At 44.5% G+C, this 19,971-nt stretch overlaps 1 protein-coding gene across 2 annotated transcripts in view; it reads right to left on the bottom strand.

The window, feature by feature from the left end:
• Window positions 1–220: 220 nt before the first annotated feature.
• The window catches only part of LOC137072636 (microfibril-associated glycoprotein 4-like), a 34,160-nt gene continuing 14,409 nt past the window's right edge, over window positions 221–19,971 (bottom strand). The window contains exons 1-5 of one of the 2 annotated variants that reach the window (XM_067440519.1): window positions 9,374–9,439; window positions 9,030–9,242; window positions 8,853–8,949; window positions 908–1,075; window positions 221–828 (exon numbers count right to left, since the gene is read on the bottom strand). In XM_067440519.1, coding sequence (XP_067296620.1) covers window positions 572–828; window positions 908–1,075; window positions 8,853–8,949; window positions 9,030–9,242 — 735 coding nt within the window. In that variant the 5' untranslated portion in view covers window positions 9,374–9,439 and the 3' untranslated portion in view covers window positions 221–571. Of the gene's footprint in view, window positions 829–907; window positions 1,076–8,852; window positions 8,950–9,029; window positions 9,243–9,373; window positions 9,440–19,971 lie in introns of those variants that run through there. The other variant, XM_067440518.1, reaches the window with a different exon arrangement.

Below are 19,971 nucleotides of genomic sequence, written 5' to 3'. Positions count from 1 at the left end.
GTACGTTTTTCTTCATTCTGTATTCAAGCACATATTTTTACTCCAAATACTTGTTCCTGCCCACCCAGAAATAACGGTTCTTTATTGGCAACTTCAAATCACAGAATCTTTCCATTGCACAAAAGTCTTTATTAATTATACAATTTAAAACGTTCTTTACAGTAAAATACATTTTAAAAAATCATAATTTAAGAACTTTTGACTAAACATAAATGGTTCTTATTATGCATCAATGTCAAAACACAATTTTGCAACCTTTTTAGAAGTGTAGGTTAAATTAACCACATAAACCTGGTTTGGGGCATTTGTGACTTGTCTTGGTAAATGCTTGCCTTTAGATTTGAATGTGTTGGACTGGATTCAGAGAGAAAGATTCTCATTTTGATCTTCATCTCGTAGTCTGTTTATCTACCGTTTGCAGTAATGGACACATTGACATGCAAGTGTTGATTCATTTTAATAATAATGGCAAAGATCAATAGCATTATTGGTTTACTCAATTGTATGGTTAAGAAAAGAGAGCAAAACATTAAATCTTGTCATATGTTTGATTCTGGAAACACTAATGTTTCTAAGACACACGCCTGATCTTCATGCTGATGGATTTCATACTGACAGTGAAACTGTTCTTCCAGGATGACCAAACAACACCAATGCTAAAGTGGGTGTCATCGTCTCCCCATAAGTATACGCCGTTGGGGTTTGCATTGAGACAAAATTTGTACCAAAATGCCCCGAGATACTCTTTGGCACAGTTACTCGCATCAGTGTCTTGGTCTTTGTCAAAGGTGGAGAACTTCTGATCATTATGGCCAAATAAAGAGTCGCCTGCAGAGAGGAAGAGCATCACTTAAGACAATAACTTAACTGAAATGAGTTTTCATGAATATGAATGAAAGTGTCGTACCTGCTCCTCCATCAGTGAACCCTGAAACTTGCAGTCTATACCCGTCAGTTTCAGGACCCACAGAGAAGGTCGAGTACTGAGCAAAACCTTTCCTTCCAGTGAAGTCCTCCAGATCCACTCTCAGCATGTACTTCCTGTTACGTGTCAGCTGGTACATGTTCTCCAGCCCTGTTTACACACACACACACACACACACACACACACATGAAGAACATGTTCAGCCAAACACTGGACATTATATAGTGTCTTCAAAACGTATGTGACTTATTCTGGATGCTAACCCAGACAGCAAGCTAGCATTGAATCAATATTGATTTTCCATCTGAATCATCGTTATGGTTGATATTGAAATTTCAATGCAAAATAAATGTTGAATCAACATTGCCATATCGATGAAACCTGACGTTATTAATGTTGATGTTATCTTTATGATTGATTATGCATTGATATTTGGTTTACCGCGCGATTGTATAGTCATTGATTTAGAGTTGATTTTTTTAAATGGAAATATTCTTGGTTTTTGCCTCGATTCGCCTCAAACGGCCTCAGGGTTTAAACTGAAGAGACACTTTTAATATAGTGGGTTTCTTATTTTTTACGTTTTTGAAGTAACTTATGTTAAGAAAGGGCTATCAACAGATTCACAGATTTTGATTCATTTATCTTCGTGATCAACCTGAATGTAAAGAATACTTTTACTCAAGGAAACAGGCAATATGTAATACGCTAAAGGTTGAATTATGTTCATGATTTTGAAGCCATGTTCAAATGAATGTTATGAATGTAATATTTCAGATTATGAGTTTCGTGTTTTCATCTTGCCCGCGCCGAAAGTAGGCCTAACCGTCACCGGTGTCGGGCTGACTTCTTGTTCACATTTTATCTAAATCACTTATGTCCGTGTTATTCATTGCAGAACTCAAACCAACTTTGGAGAAGTGGTCATTGTAATACGGTTTGTAGATGGGAAGGAAGGAGGCGGGAACCGGCGAACGCTCAACAAACATTTATTTAAAGTAAAGAAACAAAATGAAAGTAAAACCGCGGACAGCCCCTCACGGACGACTGCCCGCAAACACACACAAAATAAAACGTGGGCAGCCCCTCACGGACGACTGCCCACAAACACATAAACAAAACTAAACATAAAATCCAGGCCTGGTCCTCTCTCGTCTTCCGCTGTCCTTGCTCCTCCTTATATGCTCCCGCCACATGGCCGCGAGACGAGACCGGTGTGCCACGCAGCTGGCACTCGTGAACATTAATCACCGGCCCGCTCTCGCGGTCCCTCGCCCCGCTGCTTGCCACACCACAGTCATCTTCTTGGTCTTCCTTTCTTAAAGGGATAGTTCACACACAAAAAAATTGTCATTTACTCACCCTCATGTCTTTCCAAACCCGAAGACTTGTCCATGTTCAGAACACAAGTGAAAATATTTTTAATATTCTCATTATTTTTTAAATCAATTTAAAATCTAGATATTCAACATTTTCATTGACTTCAAAAATACAAAGTGATCGTATAAGTAATCCATTTATATATGAATGAAATTCTAAATGCCATATAAAATGATATATTCAGACTTGCAATGGATGGACAAAAATTGAGTATTTAAAAAATATCTTAATTTTGTATTCCAAAGATTAAATGTTTTATGGTTTTTGAATGACATGAGGGTGAGTAAATTATGACAATTTTCATTTTTTGGTGAACACTTTAAAGAGCAGCCCTCCAAGTTCATCAAAATTTGTAAGGTATGTGTATGTCATGTCTGTTTTAATACTTCAACAAAGTAATAGTTTAGTAGTTTAATTTAAATTAACCAATGCACATATTGGGCAATTTTGAAAAGTGCTTTGAATGTAGGGAAAACCTGATAGGCTAGCCTACAACACTGGACAAATTGCCTTATCCAATCACTAAAAAATCTTAGGCCTAGGCTACTTAACGGGAAGTTAAACGCTGGTCGCCTCATTCAGAGATCACGCTACAGGCAGCTCTTGACGACGTTGACTGGGACATGTTCCGGGCGAGTTCATCGGACGTCAGCGAGTTCACTGATGTGGCGCTCTGCTTCATCAACACACTGACAGAGCAAGCCACACAAACAATAACTATAACGTCCTTCTCTAATCAGAAACCGTGGGTGGACAGTTCAATCCGCGCTGCAGTGAACGCCCGCACTGCCGCATACAACGCCGGTCTACTAACAGGGAATATGAGGGATTATAAATCATCCTGTTATGCTCTCCGACGCGCCGTTAAAGCCGCAAAGCTCCGTTATAGGGATCGCGTGGAGTCTTATTTCCAACTCAACGACTCCTGGCGGATGTGGCAGGGACTGAGGACCATCTGTGCTTTTGAAACGAAATCCTCTGCAGAAGTGAGAGCTGATCCGTTGCTTGTGAACGAGTTAAACTCTTTCTACACTCGCTTTGATGGCAATCGCGGCAGCGCGACACCGCCGAGTGACGCGTCAGACAGAATCACTCAGAGCTGCAACAATCACGTGATCTCTGTCTCGGAGGATGAGGTTCGTAGGACACTCAAGCGTGTGGATGTTAGGAAAGCTGCTGGGCCGGATGGTGTTTCAGGTCGTGTCCTGCGGTCCTGTGCTGATCAGCTCGCTGGACTCCTCACATCCATCTTCAATGAGTCCCTTGCTACATCTGTGGTCCCAACCTCATTCAAAAAATCCACCATCATCCCTGTCCCTAAGAACAGTAAACCCTCTTGCCTAAATGACTATCGCCCAGTGGCTCTCACGTCTTTAGTCATGAAGGTCTTTGAGAGACTCATCAAAAACAACATTTGCTCCTCTATCCCTGACACCTTGGACCCTCTTCAGTTCGCCTATCGTCCCAATAGATCGACTGAAGATGCCATCTCTCACGTCCTCCACTCCTCCCTCACACACATCGACAGCAAGAATGGGAACTATGTAAGACTACTATTTATTGACTATAGTTCAGCCTTTAACACCATAGTTCCCATTAAGCTAACTAACAAACTCCTGGATCTCGGACTGAACTCTTCTCTCTGTCACTGGATTGAAGATTTCCTCACTGGCAGACCTCAGGTGGTGAGAGTAGGACAGTTCACCTCCACCTCCATCACCGTGAGTGTGGGAGCTCCACAGGGCTGTGTCCTCAGTCCCCTGCTCTACTCTCTCTACACGCATGACTGTTTGTCCACACACAGCTCCACCTCTGTCATCAAGTTTGCGGATGATACTGTTGTCCTGGGCCTCATTTCCAACAACAATGAGACCGCATACTTGGATGAGGTGGAGCAACTGACATCATGGTGCCAAGACAACTGTCTCCTTCTGAATGTGAACAAGACCAAAGAACTGATTGTGGACTTCAGGAAGAGACAGCAACGGTCATATTCCCCTCTCATGATCAGCGGGACACCAGTAGAGAGAGTGAGCAGCTTCAAATACCTGGGTGTGAACATCTCCGAGGACCTGACCTGGACTGCACATATCCAGTCTCAGGTGAAAAAGGCCAGGCAAAGACTGTACCACCTGCGCCAGCTGAGGAAATTCCGGGTCTCACCAGCTATCCTGAAAACTTTCTATTCAGGGGCGATAGAAAGTTTACTGACTCAGTGCATCACAGCGTGGTATGGTAACAGCACCAGTCACGACCTCAAAGCCCTGCAAAGAGTGGTGCGCTTGTCCGAGCGCATCTCAGGGTCAGCTCTCCCGTCTCTGCAGGACATCTACATCAAACGATGCAGAGGTAGAGCTACAAAAATCATCAAGGACATTAATCACCCGGCCAACCCCCACTTCATCCGGCTGCCTTCTGGTAAGCGCTTCCGTAGCCTGATGGCCAAAACTGAGAGACTCAGGAGGAGTTTCTTCCCACAGGCCATCAGACTCCTGAACGCTGTCACTTAACTACATGTGACTTCACCTCACTCAGTATTAACAAACTCACATACTGATATTGCACTGCACTTTATTCTTGAAGAATGTTTATTTTTATATGAAGAATGTTTATTTTTATATGAAGAATGTTTATTTTTATATCAGATCATTATTGTGGATCTGACCATTTTATTTTATCTTATTTTTTTTATTTTTTATTTTTATTTTTTTTATTATTATTATTATTTTAATTACTATATCTTTACGACTGTTTTAACTATGCTTGTTTTTAATTCTTTATTCGTCCATATGGTATTCTTTTTTTCTCATGCATTTGTTACCACTATTTTAATTAATTTCTATGTAAAGCACTTTGAATTGCCATTGGGTATGAAATGTGCTATACAAATAAACTTGCCTTGCCTTGCCTTGCCTTGTGTTCATGTAACTACTCATTATAATGCTGTTTGCACATTACACTCCTGCACTTCTGTTATCCACGTATTTATTTTTATCCAGTCTCCAGTTTACTTTATCTCACTTATTTTATTCCACATCTCTTATTTCTTTACTTGATTTATTCATAATTCTACATATGTATATATATATAGCACCTTATCCTATTCCTATTTTATCCTATCCCTATTTTATAATTTATTGTGCTTTTTTTGTTAATTGTTATTTGCTGTCCATGGAGCGGACCTGTCTACATTTCACTGCCGGTTGTATTCTGTATAACTGTGTATGTGACAAATAAAACTCTTGAACTTGAACTTAATTTGTTTCCAAGTGTGCAAATATGTTCTGTTTAACTTAAAATCTTTTTTTTTTTTTTTTTTTTTTTTTTTTTGCATTGTGCTTGTATTTTCTGTTTTAAATGCTCTTACACAGCAGATAGGGACAGCCGCCGTCACCCAATTGACTTTTGCCCAGGCTGTGGGAAAGTGGCTGCGCTATACACCAGACCGGCCAGGATGGACTGGACGACAAACCATTCAGACATCAGAGGACCATGAACTGTAAATAGGCTAAACAGGACAAATAATGAAATATGAGGCCAATAAAATGTTGTTTTTTTACCTTACATTAGTGTGGTGTGGTCTGTGTTTTAGGCTAGGCTATAGGATAGGCATACATACTTTAATAACGATTGAAATTCCATTGAAAACACGTTGATCCTTAGTTTGGTTGAAATTTCAACATTGTTTCAATATTCCTGATAGTTGAAATACCATTGAAATTCCGTTGATCTATGGACAGGATTTCAACATTGTTTCAATATTAAAACAGGGTGCAAAATGATGCTGAATCAACATCAGATTTCAACGTTGATTCAACGACTTAATGTTGACAACACAATGTTGATTTAACTTTGTTTCAATGTCTATTTGCTATCTGGGTAGGTCCCACTTTAAATGTTATAACTTCATTGCATTAGATTCAAAATACCAAAACCACTAAAAGCCCAAGAAAACAATTTTCTTGGGGTTTCTCAGTTTTCTTGTGCACAGTTGAGCGATGAAGTCCTTCAAAATGTATTCAGTGAATGGTTGTGTTCGGAGCATGTTCCAGTTATTATTTGTGCAAGTTCTCTGCCCTGTCGATCTCTTGGATCTTAAGCACAAAGGACTGTAAGGGATACCGGCACATCTCCCATCATCTACGAGACTTTTTTGTGGACTTTTTACATCAAGTTCTTCCTGAACAATGTTGAGCCCATCTTAGGCGGGTTTGTTTCTCTACCAAAACTTGCAAAGACTGGTATTTATGTGATTACATTATAGTTGTTCTTGCTGGTATGGTCATTGTGTATTTTGATTTCAGTAGTTGTTGAGGGTGTATTGTAAATGTAATTTGTTTGGTTGTATGGATGATTAGATAAAGTGTCAAGAGCACATGTTTATTCTAATTGTTTGGAGTGATTTATACCTGGTTTAAATTGTGTTGATAAAAAATAAGTTGGTGGTTCCTTCCCTAAAAATCACACTTATAGCAGTCTTAAACTTAAAGTAGTTAAAGCCGCACTTGGCTACTTTTGCTCTCGGGGTCCCCCTACAGTTTGGAAAAAATAATGTTCTCAACTACTGTCGTAAGCTGTCATCCTACATCAGGGGATGCCATCGTGCGTGGATTTGTTGACATGACAGCCCTGATAGCCCTGAACTAGTGATGCGTGGCTCGTCTCATAACCCGCGGACCCCGTATGTCTATTTAATGGTCGCGGGTGCGGGGCGGGTTGTAAAAATATATACAGTGGTGCGGGGCGGGCCAAATAACTTCATAAAAGTGGCGCCGCAGGTCGGTGCAGCGCTAACAGTTCCCCTGAACACTGCAAGAGGAGTTCAGAGTTCTTCTGGCGGCGCATGTGAAATGTCTTCAACCCAAGTAACGTTACAGTCAGTGGCATGTTTCAGCATGTCATATGAATATAATTTCATGGGTTTTATTTTTTTCAAACGCCAAATAATCGCAATGCTCACGTTTACAAGCCAGCGTCATTATAGTAGTCTATTGGTTAGCATTTTACAGAATCTATATGATACTTCAGTTTCAATGTCTGAGTGGTTGGTAATCACCGTAACAAGCAGGACAGCATCGGTCGGGCACGCCTCCTTCAGCTCACGCCGACGAGCAAACGCTGGTCACATGCTGATCCTCGTCCTGCCTTTAATCACATCACCTTTTCGTTTCCTCTTATTGCTTTCCTCCAACAAAACCTTTTCTTTCTTATTTGTCTGTGCTGCTTCGGACATGACTATATTATCCGATGAACAAAGTTGGGCTGGCACGTCTGAATGTAAGGAAGTGTGTATGTTGGTGGAAGTGGCGTATATGCCGTAAAGCAGTCGAATTTTGAAGTTCTTTTTTTTCTCGGGTTACTACCCGAAAGCCGAAGTTTAAAAGTACGATTAAAAATGATACAGACCCCATCAGGCTATGGCAGCCGTGTCATTCAACCTATTGTAAGTCGATTTATCATCACAAGAGTCTTAAAAAATATATTATGAAGGTTGAAAAGTTACCTAGTGCTGCTTTAAGACAGTTATAATTTAATCATTTATTTATATGTATTCGTGTCAAAATGACATATAAATATATTTCCTAGTTTATATTTTTCCTGAAAACGCTTCCCACTGGCTTGCGTGACGTGTGAAAACTAGGCTTCGGTTCTATTTCAAGCATGCATGGATTTTGGGCGCTGGCTCGAGCAGGCATTGTGCAAACTCTATCCTGTTATGGAGCCAGATAAAAAACCGACACACCACACAGCCAGATTGTAGCTGGCCAAAGAGTCAATTCAAACCAATTTGGTATTCAAATCAACAATGGAGTTTAAAAAAATGCCACCAATGGACTGACGACGAGGTTCAGGCTTTATTACGTTTTTTTGCGGAGGACGAAATCCACGCAGTCAACGCAGTCCTACGTCACCAGACTAATCTTCACGGTACTTAAGACCACGGTGGAGACGCAGACAGCAGCAGGCCTGGGGGGAAAAGTTCCTGGGGAAAAAGTTTCTGGTAATTTCGGTGGAAACATGGCTTTAGTGGAGGTATTTCCAAGACACCTTGTTCATAAAGCCCTGGAACACGGAGGGGGCATTGACCAGCCCATACAGCATAACCTGGTATTCGTGACACAACAGCATGTGCGACTGACTGAAAATTACGGCACAAGAACAAAAGAAGTAAGAACAACATTTATGATTTTATGATTTACAGTAATTCATTTTCCTGCATCTGGTCTTGAGGTTATTTGTAACGATGAATAAAGTAATTTCTTCTCACGTTAATACACGTGTAGTTCATTATCACAAATATAATCCACAAATTTTCACAACTTAAATTGGCCAAAACTTTTCTTAATTCTCAACATGATATCTATTGTGTGTATTTTAAACCTAAAAATCTTAATTTTGACAAATATTTTGATTGTATCTGTGCTGTATTTAAAATAAATGACGTTTTGATATTTTGTTATATAATGCAAAGACATTTATACCTTTTATTGTGACTAACTAAGGTTTTAGGTTCTGATGCAACTCAAAATTGCTTGTGAATTGTTACCCAGCCAGTATTCGCCCTCGGTGGTCCCGAATCCACTCTTGTACTCTTTCCACGGCCGATAGAAATTCACACTGCCGTCCATTCTCCTCTGAATCACCTGTGATGGGTTTATATAGAATATATGATTCATAATGCGTGTTCTGATGTGTGTTTAATGATCTAAAGTCACATTCGTACCGTCCATCCTCCGTTGTCTTCATCTTTCCCATCTGAGACCATGTGACAGTAAACCCAGAGAGGAACGTCCCCTGTTATATAGATGGAGTAAATCCCACTGACTGTTTCTCCTGCTTTATAAAGGTCAGAACAATCGGCCGGCTTGAATCCATCAGGAACAGACACAACAGACGCCGTGAAAACAGAGATCAGAGCCGCGACAAACACCGTCATCTGGAGAGACACACGACTGATCAAGATCCTCGTTTATCATCATCAAGTCACACTGACATTATAATAAAAGTGAAAAAAATTATGAATACAGTCATTATTTATGAGGTAAATGCTGCAAAAGAGTAACTCACCGTTTGTGTTGTGACGAGTCCTTTATTTAGACCATTTACAGTTTTCTCAACCCAAGCTTTATCAGTAAGAACACATCTTTTAAACTCTATTTGAATCATTCTTATATTGTGCAATGATGTTGAAATGTCAATCCCTGATGCAAGCATTCTGAAAGTCCTCAGTTGGTCCATTCGTCTGTTTTGCAATGATCTTCAAATGATCTGTTTAACCATGAGTCTTGTGTTCTTGATCGTCAATGACATTGAACTGTATTGTGGGGAAAAGGGGTGCAGGAGAAGATTGTTGACTTGTTTTCCTCACAGATTGTACAGCGGTCATTTTTACACCAAAACTAAATCGGTTTACCTCAAAGTCTTTGTAATAGGCAAAAATGTGTGGCTTTCGTGAGAAGAATTATACTAAAGTAAGCGTACAGTATACACTCTTAAAAAGAAAGATTCTTTATTGGTTCCATGAAGATCTTTTAACATCCATGGATTCTTTCCATTGCACAAATGTCTTTTTATAGTCGAAAAATGTATTTTAGAAGATCTGATCTCCGAAAGGGTTTTTAGGGAATGAAAATGCACCTTCTATGTCATCGCTGTGAAAACACCCTATTGCAACCTTTATTTTTAAGAGTATAGGGGCACATGATTTCTGTCTTTCTTTATTTTTTTATGTGATTATGTGGGTGGAGCTGGACTTATTAAAGCCTGAAAACCCCTGGTTTATCACATCACACAGTCTGACATTTAAAGCAGGTGATTTCATCCATTCTGCCTTTGCTTTTATGCTGGATCTCACCATATCGTCAATCAGACAAGCAACAACCGTACAGGATGGAAAGATCCCTCACTCAGCACCAGGTTTGTTATATTATAGCATCAGGCCTCGGGATACAGTGATGAGCAGGAGAATCAACCCATCAACTCAATCATTTATCAAAAGATGGATTTTTCATTTCGAGAAACACTTTTGACGTTATACATATCGATATATCAATGCAGGAGTTTATTTGAAGATTTTATTCATTTATGTTAAAGTAAATCAAAAGACAAAACCAAAGATAAACATTAATTTACTTACATTTAGGATGGTAAAACCTAAAGCGTTACATATGTTATATGTTGAAAACAATATCAAATACTTTGTTGCTGAAAACCGTCTCAGGTTACGTATGTAACCATGGTTCCCTGAGAGGGAACGAGACGCTGCGTCGAAACGCTAGGGGACGCCTCTGCGTACCATGTACCTCTGCGTACCATGAAGCACTTGTGTAATCAGTCCAATAGCGGGACGATACGTCACGGGCGGGTGACGTCATCGACCAGGAAGCTATAAAGCACACCTGGACCAAACAGTCACTAGCTTCTGGAAAAGTCGAGCAAATCGATCACAGGCATGCCGGGAGTATGGCATTGCGACGCAGCGTCTCGTTCCCTCTCAGGGAACCATGGTTACATATGCAACCTGAGATATTCCCTATCTCGAGGGAACTTCGAGCTGCGTCGAAACACTAGGGGATGAAGCAATTCAATTGACTGATAGACAACTACTCTGTAAGTGTTTGTAACTTTTCTCATTTGATTGTTTGTTCATTTGTTGTTGGATAAGTGTGTCTGTGTAGTGCTGAGGTGTGTATTATTAGTTTTGGTATATTCTCTGGGGGTGTGTGGGAGTTAGCATTTGTTGAGTTAGCATTTGTTTGGTCATTGCCACGTTGGAAGCGAGTTTGTTGGGGGCGTGGCCAGCGAGGTATTAAAAGCCTTGTGTGTTTGAAACATTTTGGCTAGAGAGAAGCAATTCAATTGACTGATAGACAACTACTCTGTAAGTGTTTGTAACTTTTCTCATTTGATTGTTTGTTCATTTGTTGTTGGATAAGTGTGTCTGTGTAGTGCTGAGGTGTGTATTATTAGTTTTGGTATATTCTCTGGGTGTGTGTGGGAGTTAGCATTTGTTGAGTTAGCATTTGTTCGGTCATTGCCACGTTGGAAGCGAGTTTGCTGGGGGCGTGGCCAGCGAGGTATTAAAAGCCTTGTGTGTTTGAAACATTTTGGCTAGAGAGAAGCAATTCAATTGACTGATAGACAACTACTCTGTAAGTGTTTGTAACTTTTCTCATTTGATTGTTTGTTCATTTGTTGTTGGATAAGTGTGTCTGTGTAGTGCGGAGGTGTGTATTATTAGTTTTGGTATATTCTCTGGGTGTGTGTGGGAGTTAGCATTTGTTGAGTTAGCATTTGTTTGGTCATTGCCACGTTGGAAGCGAGTTTGTTGGGGGCGTTCCCAGCTGCTTTCAATAACGATACTCAAGTGAGTATAAATAGCGTGATAGTCCGCGGCAGCGGAAGCGGCAGTGTGAAGCCCTCCTTGTGTGAAGACCGACGAGTGTAAAGACTTCAACTCTTCCCAGTGCAACTCCGCCCGAGCAAGGACCCCGGCAAGGCACTTGAGTATCATCTTCCTTTTCATTATTTGTGTTCGGCTCTAATTCCTATCTGGCCTTTTCACCATGTGCTTTCAAATCTCAACTATAACTACTAGCACTCGTAAATCACGCTCCGTACGCACGAGACGCCGTAATCCTAATAATTTGCGCTATATCCTAACATCCTCTGCTACTTTACTCTTTATTCCAATTGGTCTCTGGAATTGCCAGTCGGCTGTAAACAAAGCAGACTTTATTTCATCTATTGGGACTCATTCTCAGCTTAGCCTCATGGCCCTAACTGAGACCTGGATCAAACCAGAGGACACTGCCACTCCTGCAGCACTCTCAAGCAATTATACTTTTTCACACACTCCTCGGCCTATTGGGAGGGGTGGGGGTACTGGTTTGCTTATCTCAAATGATTGGAAATTTGATCCATTACCGTCTCTACCGGCCAATTCATTTGAATCGCACTCAATCACTATTACTCACCCTGTTAAAATCCATGTGGTAGTGGTCTATCGTCCTCCAGGTCACCTCGGTAACTTTGTGGAGGAGTTGGATGTGTTACTTTCTAGCTTCCCTGAGGATGGCACTCCACTGATTCTGCTTGGCGACTTCAACATCCATCTTGATAAACACCTAGCTGCAGACTTCAGCACTCTACTGACTTCATTTGACCTTAAGTTAGTATCTACTACGGCTACTCACAGATCAGGTAACCAATTAGACCTGGTCTACACACGCAACTGCTCCACAGACAACACTTTAGTTACTCCATTACACACCTCAGACCACTTTCTCATCACTCTTAACCTCATACTGACTCCTGATACAAAACATACTCCTACACAGATTACCTTTCGGCGTAATCTACGCTCACTCTCTCCCTCTCGCCTATCCACTATGGTTTCATCTTCACTCCCTCCACCTGCTCAGTTCTCAGCACTGGACACTAACAGTGCTACTGACACTCTTTGCTCCACTCTAACATCCTCCTTTGACAGTTTTTGCCCCCTTTCATCCAGACCAGCCCGCCCCACCCCATCTGCCCCCTGGCTGTCTGAAGTTCTCCGTGAACATCGCTCTGGACTCAGGGCGGCAGAGAGGAAATGGCATAAATCTAAAAACAATACTGACCTTGCCTTTTATCAGTCTCTTCTCTCTTCTTTCTCTACAAATGTCTCCACTGCTAAAACAACATACTACCACAACAAAATCAACAATTGCTCTGACTCTCGCCAACTCTTTAAAACATTCTCCTCTCTCCTTTGTCCACCTCCTCCCCCTCCTTCATCAACTCTTACAGCTGATGACTTTGCATCATTTTTCACCAACAAAACAGCTCTCATTAGCAAACAGTTCTCCTCATCACTAACTGACACGCACATCTCAACAACTAACACGAACACGCTTCCATCCTTCTCTCCACTCTCCGAGGCAGATATTTCTAAACTCATCCTTTCCAATCACCCTACTACCTGTCCACTTGATCCTATTCCCACTCACCTCCTTCAGGCTATTTCTTCTTCAATCACTCCTGCACTCACTCACATTGTCAACACTTCTCTTCACACGGGAACCTTTCCCACAGCATTTAAGCAGGCTCGGGTAACCCCACTGCTTAAGAAACCCTCTCTGAATCCAGCACTTTTAGAAAACTACCGACCGGTATCCCTTCTGCCTTTCATTGCAAAGACCCTTGAGCGAGTTGTGTTCAATCAACTCTCTAGGTTTCTTGAACAGGACAACCTCCTAGACAACAACCAATCCGGCTTCAAAAGCGGCCATTCGACTGAGACGGCCTTGCTCTCGGTAACTGAGGCACTGAGACTGGCAAAAGCAGCTTCCAAATCCTCAGTGCTCATTCTGCTGGATCTGTCTGCTGCTTTTGACACAGTTAACCACCAGATCCTCCTGTCAACACTTAAGAGGACGGGGATCTCAGGATCTGCTCTCCAGTGGTTCAGGTCTTACCTCTCTGGTAGGTCCTACAGGGTGTCATGGAGAGGTGAAGTGTCTAAGTCTTATAATCTAGCTACTGGGGTTCCCCAGGGCTCAGTCCTTGGACCACTTCTCTTCTCCATCTACATGTCATCATTAGGTTCTGTCATTCAGAAACACGGCTTCTCCTATCACTGCTATGCGGATGACACTCAACTCTACTTCTCATTTCAACCAGATGATCCTACAGTCAGTGTTCGTATCGCTGCCTGTCTGACAGACATTTCTGACTGGATGAAAGAGCATCATCTTAAACTCAATCTTGCAAAGACAGAATTACTTGTTTTCTCAACCAACCCAGCACTTCATCAAAATTTCTCCATTCAGCTTGGTTCATCGACCATAACTCCATCAAGGACAGCAAGAAACCTTGGAGTTGTGATTGATGACCAGTTAAACTTCACTGACCACATTACTGCAACAGCCCGGTCCTGCAGATTTGCTTTATACAACATTAGACAGATTAGACCCTTCCTATCAGAACAGGCTGCACAACTCCTGGTTCAAGCTCTTGTTCTCTCCAGACTGGATTATTGTAATGCTCTTCTGGCTGGGCTTCCAGCATGCACTATCAAACCCTTGCAGCTGATCCAGAATGCAGCGGCGAGAGTGGTCTTTAATGAGCCGAAGAGAGCGCATGTTACGCCTCTCTTCATCAAACTGCACTGGTTGCCAATGGCTGCTCGCATCAAATTCAAGGCACTAGTTATCGCCTACAAAACAACCTCTGGCTCGGCACCAATATACCTAAATTCACTTGCTCAGACTTACACACCCTCCAGAAGCTTGCGTTCTGCGAACGAGCGGCGCCTCGTGGTTCCATCCCAAAGAGGCATGAAATCGCTCTCACGGACATTTTCCTGGACCGTTCCTACTTGGTGGAATGACCTGCCGATCTCAATTCGTGCTGCCGAGTCTGTAGCCATTCTTAAAAAACATCTTAAGACACATCTTTTCCATTTGCACTTGACCAATACAGAATAGCACTTACTGATCACCACAGCAACGACCAAAAGCGTACACTCCGGGATCATATCTACGTCTCTCATCCGGATTTGCGCCTTCAGGCGGGTATGTTACATAGTAATCATAACTATCAGAATCCAGTGTTCTGTATATTGCGTACGTGAGTTTTTGTTGTAGATGGCTATTGCTGCGCGTTTAGCTAGAATACAAAACCAACCCATTGGGCCACTGAATCTGCATTAACGACAACAGCTGGGGCAACAGCCTTAGTCCTAATGGGTTGTAGCTATCTTAGCTATCAAAATCCAGTGTTCGGCACTGTGCGGACGTGAGTTTTTGTTGTAGATGTCTGTCTTTTAAAAAAAAAAAAAAAAAAAAAAAAAATTGTGTATTGTGCTAATTAATTGAGATTTCTTACAGCTCTTACAGGTTTTTGGCCTTGTCTGTTCCGTTGCTTCTATTACTCTCCCCTTTTTTGTAAGTCGCTTTGGATAAAAGCGTCTGCTAAATGATTAAATGTAAATGTAAATGTAAATGGATCTCAATACCCACGCCACCAGAGTCCCAAATGTCTGTATGTGTGATTTAACCCAGAAACACCCGGGACCCCGGAGTAGAGGCTACGTCTAAATTGTAAAACCTCACAAATGTATGCGGAGATGACCACCCCGCCGCATCACAAACCTCTGACAGTGAAACTCCCGAAATAAGAGCCATAGAGGCAGCCATACTCCTAGTAGAGTTGGCGCGGACCCTCATAGGTGAAGGATGTCCGACCGACTCATAAGTGAGCGAAATAGCCTCGACTATCCACTTGCTAAGCGGTTGCTTTGAAGCCGATTTTCTCTTACTGGAGGACCCAAAACATACGAACAACTGTTCTGACTTTCGCCACAGGGCAGCTCTGTGGACATATGCATCTAGGGCCCTAACCGGACATAGCAGATTTAGCTTCTCTTGGTCTTCACTAGTGAACGGAGGCGGACAGAAAGCCTGCAGCATTACTGGTCCCGGCACATTAGTCGGGACCTTGGGAACATATCCTTCCCTCGGGAAGAGAAATGCTTTCACCATTCCTGGTGCAAACTCAAGGCAAGAAGGTGCTACTGATAGACCCTGTAGGTCTCCTACTCTTTTCAGTGATAAAATCGCTAGAAGAAACACTGTTTTTAGTGTGAGGAACTTTTCTGACACTTCCTCTAACGGCTCGAAGGGAGCCAACATAAGGCCTTCCAGCACTATGGCCAGGTCCCAAGAGCCACCCACCCTCGAGCATGCCGCAGGTCTGAGCCTCAAGGTACCACGGAGGAAACGCGTGACCCATGGGTGTCTCCCTAATGATGCGTTATCTAATGGATTATGATACGCAGATATCGCCGACACATACACTTTCAGAGTCGACGGGGATAACCCTGCGGAGAAGTTTTCTTGCAAGAACTCGAGAACTGAACCGACCGGGCAGTTAACAGGGTCCAAAGTCTGGTGCGTACACCAGGCGACGAAAACTCTCCATTTGAGTGCGTAAAGTCTCCTTGTGGGTGGTGCTCTGGAGTGCAACATGGTCTCTATCACCTCAGTCGATAGACCCATGTTTATGAACTGGGCCCCCTCAGGGGCCAAGCCCACAGTTTCCACAGTTCCGGGCGCAGGTGCAGTACTGACCCCCTGGCCTGCGAAAGAAGATCCCTCCTGACTGGGATTTCCCAGGGAGGACCCTCTAGGAGAGACATGATGTCTGGGAGCCATACTCGGCCCGGCCAGAAAGGGGCTACCAATAAGAGCTGAACCCCGTCCCGGCGGACTCTCTCCAGCACTCCTGGGAGCAACGCCAGAGGGGGAAAGGCGTACAGACGCAGCCTCGGCCACGTCTGTACCATTGCGTCCAGCCCCAGCGGGGCTGGATGTGTGAGGGAAAAGAATGCTGGACAGTGTGTCATCTCTCGAGACGCAAACAGATCCACCTGGGCTCGCCCAAGGCGGATCCACAGCTCCTCCATTCTCCCGGCATTACTCCCTGCCTCGACAGGGAGTCTGCCGCTACATTCAGGACCCCCGGGATGTACATCGCCCTGAGCGAGAGCATTTGCCTTGGGCCCATTTTAGCATGTGATGCGTGAGCTTCCACAACCGACGCGATCTCAATCCCCCCTGGTGATTTATATGCGAGACCACCGAAGTGTTGTCTGACCGAACTAACACATGGCGGCCCCGTAGGTCTGGGAGGAAGTGTTTGAGTGCTTGAAACACAGCCATCAGCTCCAGCTGGTTTATGTGCCAGGAGAGCTGATGGCCCCTCCACAGACCTTGGGCCGAGCGGCCACTCATGACCGCTCCCCAGCCAGTTAGGGAGGCATCCGTCGTTAGCATTACGCGACGACAAGGAGCCCCCAGAACTGGACCTTGGGAAAGGAACCAAGGATCTTTCCACTTCACCAAGGCACGTAGGCAACGCCGCGTGACCTTGATTAAGCGAAAAGGGTTTCCCCTCGGGGAGAACCCCTTGGTCCTGAGCCACCACTGTAAGGGTCTCATGTACAGCAGGCCAAAAGGTATCACGTTGGACGCTGCTGCCATCAAACCCAACACTCTTTGAAAGTGTTTGACAGTGAGTGACTGGCCTAGCTTTATCTGGTTGACGGTATTCAGGATCGTTTTTACCCTGGGCGGAGATAGCCGAGCCGACATCGTTCTCGTGTCCCAAACTACCCCCAGAAAAGTAATGCTCTGCTGTGGTGCCAACATACTTTTCTTTTCGTTCAACCTTAGCCCCAACACCTTCATGTGGGCGAGAACAGCATCTCGATGCTGAACCGCCAGTTGTTTTGACTGTGCTAACACTAGCCAATCGTCGATATAATTTAGCACACGCGGATGCCCTGGAGTCGCAGCGGAGCCAGAGCTGCATCCACGCACTTCGTGAAAGTGTGGGGCGATAAAGCTAGACCGAATGGCAGCACTCGATATTGGTATGCTTTTCCCCCAAAGGTGAACCTGAGGAACTGTCTGTGCTGCGGATGGATGGAGATGTGGAAGTACGCATCTTTTAAATCTATCGTGAAGCACCAGTCCTCAGACCTGATGTGACACACGATCTGTTTTATCGTGAGCATTTTGAATTTTAATCTTTTTACTGCTCTGTTTAGATGACGCAGATCTAAGATAGGCCTTAACCCCCCATCCTTCTTCGGAACTATGAAGTACTGGCTGTAAAACCCCGACTCTCTGCAGTGGGGAGGGACCCGTTCTATAGCCTCTTTTCATAGAAGAGTCTGTACCTCTTGTTCCATTACCAGAGCCTGCTCGGGGCTTACTACCGTGGCAGTAACCCCGTTGAACACGGGCGGGTGTAACCCGAATTGAATTCTGTACCCTTTTTTTATTGTACGCAGGACCCATTCTGAGACATTCGGCAGAAGTTTCCACGCTGACCGAAAATCTACTAAGGGAACCAGCCTCTCGAGGCTGGTCTCTGGATTTTCCTGGGTGGTCAGCCCGGTGTCCTGTAACGGATAACCGGCAGGTAGCAACCGAACTGACTGCCCAGGGGCCCTCCCGCGAACATCCCCAAGCCGCTACGTTTCCGGGCGGACATGGAGATATGCGTTCGCCGGGGACCGCCGCGCCCTAAAGCACCAATGGTGGCAGGGTTGGCAGACCGGCCCCCCGATGGCACCGGGAAAGAGCGGGCGCCTCGGCGAGCCGCACTTTCCCAGAGGGGACTGCCATCGGAAGCCCTGCGCTCTTGGCGTCAGGACTTCTTAGCCAAGGCCTTCCTAGCGATAAGGACGGTCCTCAGATCCGTCCTACCGCGGGAAGGTCCCGGCTGAGCGCGTCGCCCGGACCCCCGTTCTCTCTGCGGGGGGGCCCGAGCGGCCACGCTCTGTTTTTGCTGCGCTCGATGCGCTATGGAGGAGGACGTACTCGGCTGGGGCTGCCCCCGCCCGGCAGCCCCTGGGGGATATATTTTTCGGGGGAGAAATTTTTGAAAGGCTGCAGCCTGCCTTCTGGCCTCTTGGTAACGGTCGACGACTGTTGTTACTGCGTCACCAAAGAGACCAGAAGGCGAGACGGGCGCGTCCAGTAGGAATTTTTTATCCTTCTCCCTTATGTCAGAGAGGTTTAACCATAATTGTCTCTCCGTGGCCTCCGTGATCTGGCCGTCTCCCTGGTGGCACGAAGAGACAAATCTGCCGCCCGTCTAATTTCGGCTATCGTCTCTCTCCCCACTTCCTCAGTTTCCTCATTTATATCCCCCAATAAGTCTGCCTGATATGCTTGCAGGACGGCCACCGTATGTAAACAGCCCTGCCCACCAGCGTTGATGTCGTTCTTACGGGCTTGGTGGGCAGCTGCGGGGCTTGCAGCGACGATGCTGACTCGGGGGAGAGATAGCTCGCGAGCGTCTCTTCCACCCGCGGCATCGCCGCATAACCATGAGCTTTCAACCCGTTTATGTTTGAATATTCAGATGTTGACGGGTTGAAAACTCTGGCTGACGCTGGTTTAGCCCAGGACCTCGACACCTCAGTGTGGAGGTCTGGGAAAAATGGCAAGCCCCGCTTAGGAGGTTGTGTATATGAGGGTAAGAATCTTTCATCTAGCCTGCTCTGATGTTGGCGTGTTTCATACTGCTCGGCCGGCCAGTCTAAACTCAATCTGGCAACGGCACGAGTCACAACCTCCATAAGCTCCTCCTGTGCGTGTGTGTGCAGTGGTGGAAGTAATTCGTCAGTCATTTCAACTCTAACAACATCCAGTTCCTCGGAACTGGAATGCTGCTGCTGATCACGAGCCTCAGCGCGAGCGGAAGAAACAGCAGAGCGTGCTTCCAACTCACGAACTGAGGCTTGAGATCCAGTGGGTAAGGGCAGAGATAGGGGATCACCCGTCTCTAACCCCGCCACTAGATCTAACTGCGATCCCCAGGACGCGAGCCTTCGCTGTGCCTCGGCAACAGCGGGACCCGAGCCCTGAGGACCGCGAGCCAAAGCACTCTCCTCGAAGAGTGCCCGGCGTGATCTTAATGTACGCATTGGGAGACTCTCGCAATGCTCGCAGCCAACCCCCTCGAGAGCTGACTGGGCATGCTCAAGCCCCAAACACATTACACACAGGTCGTGTGTATCCCCACCCGTGATGTAACTAAGGCAGGGAGTGACACATCGCCTGAACTGACTAGACATTCTTTTTCTTTTTCTTTTGACACACACA

Source organism: Pseudorasbora parva, chromosome 4 (assembly GCF_024679245.1).
Source record: "Pseudorasbora parva isolate DD20220531a chromosome 4, ASM2467924v1, whole genome shotgun sequence".
Classification (NCBI taxonomy): Eukaryota; Metazoa; Chordata; class Actinopteri; order Cypriniformes; family Gobionidae; genus Pseudorasbora; species Pseudorasbora parva.
Note: the sequence above shows the minus strand (reverse complement) of the source record. Positions and strands in the feature narration are given on the sequence as shown.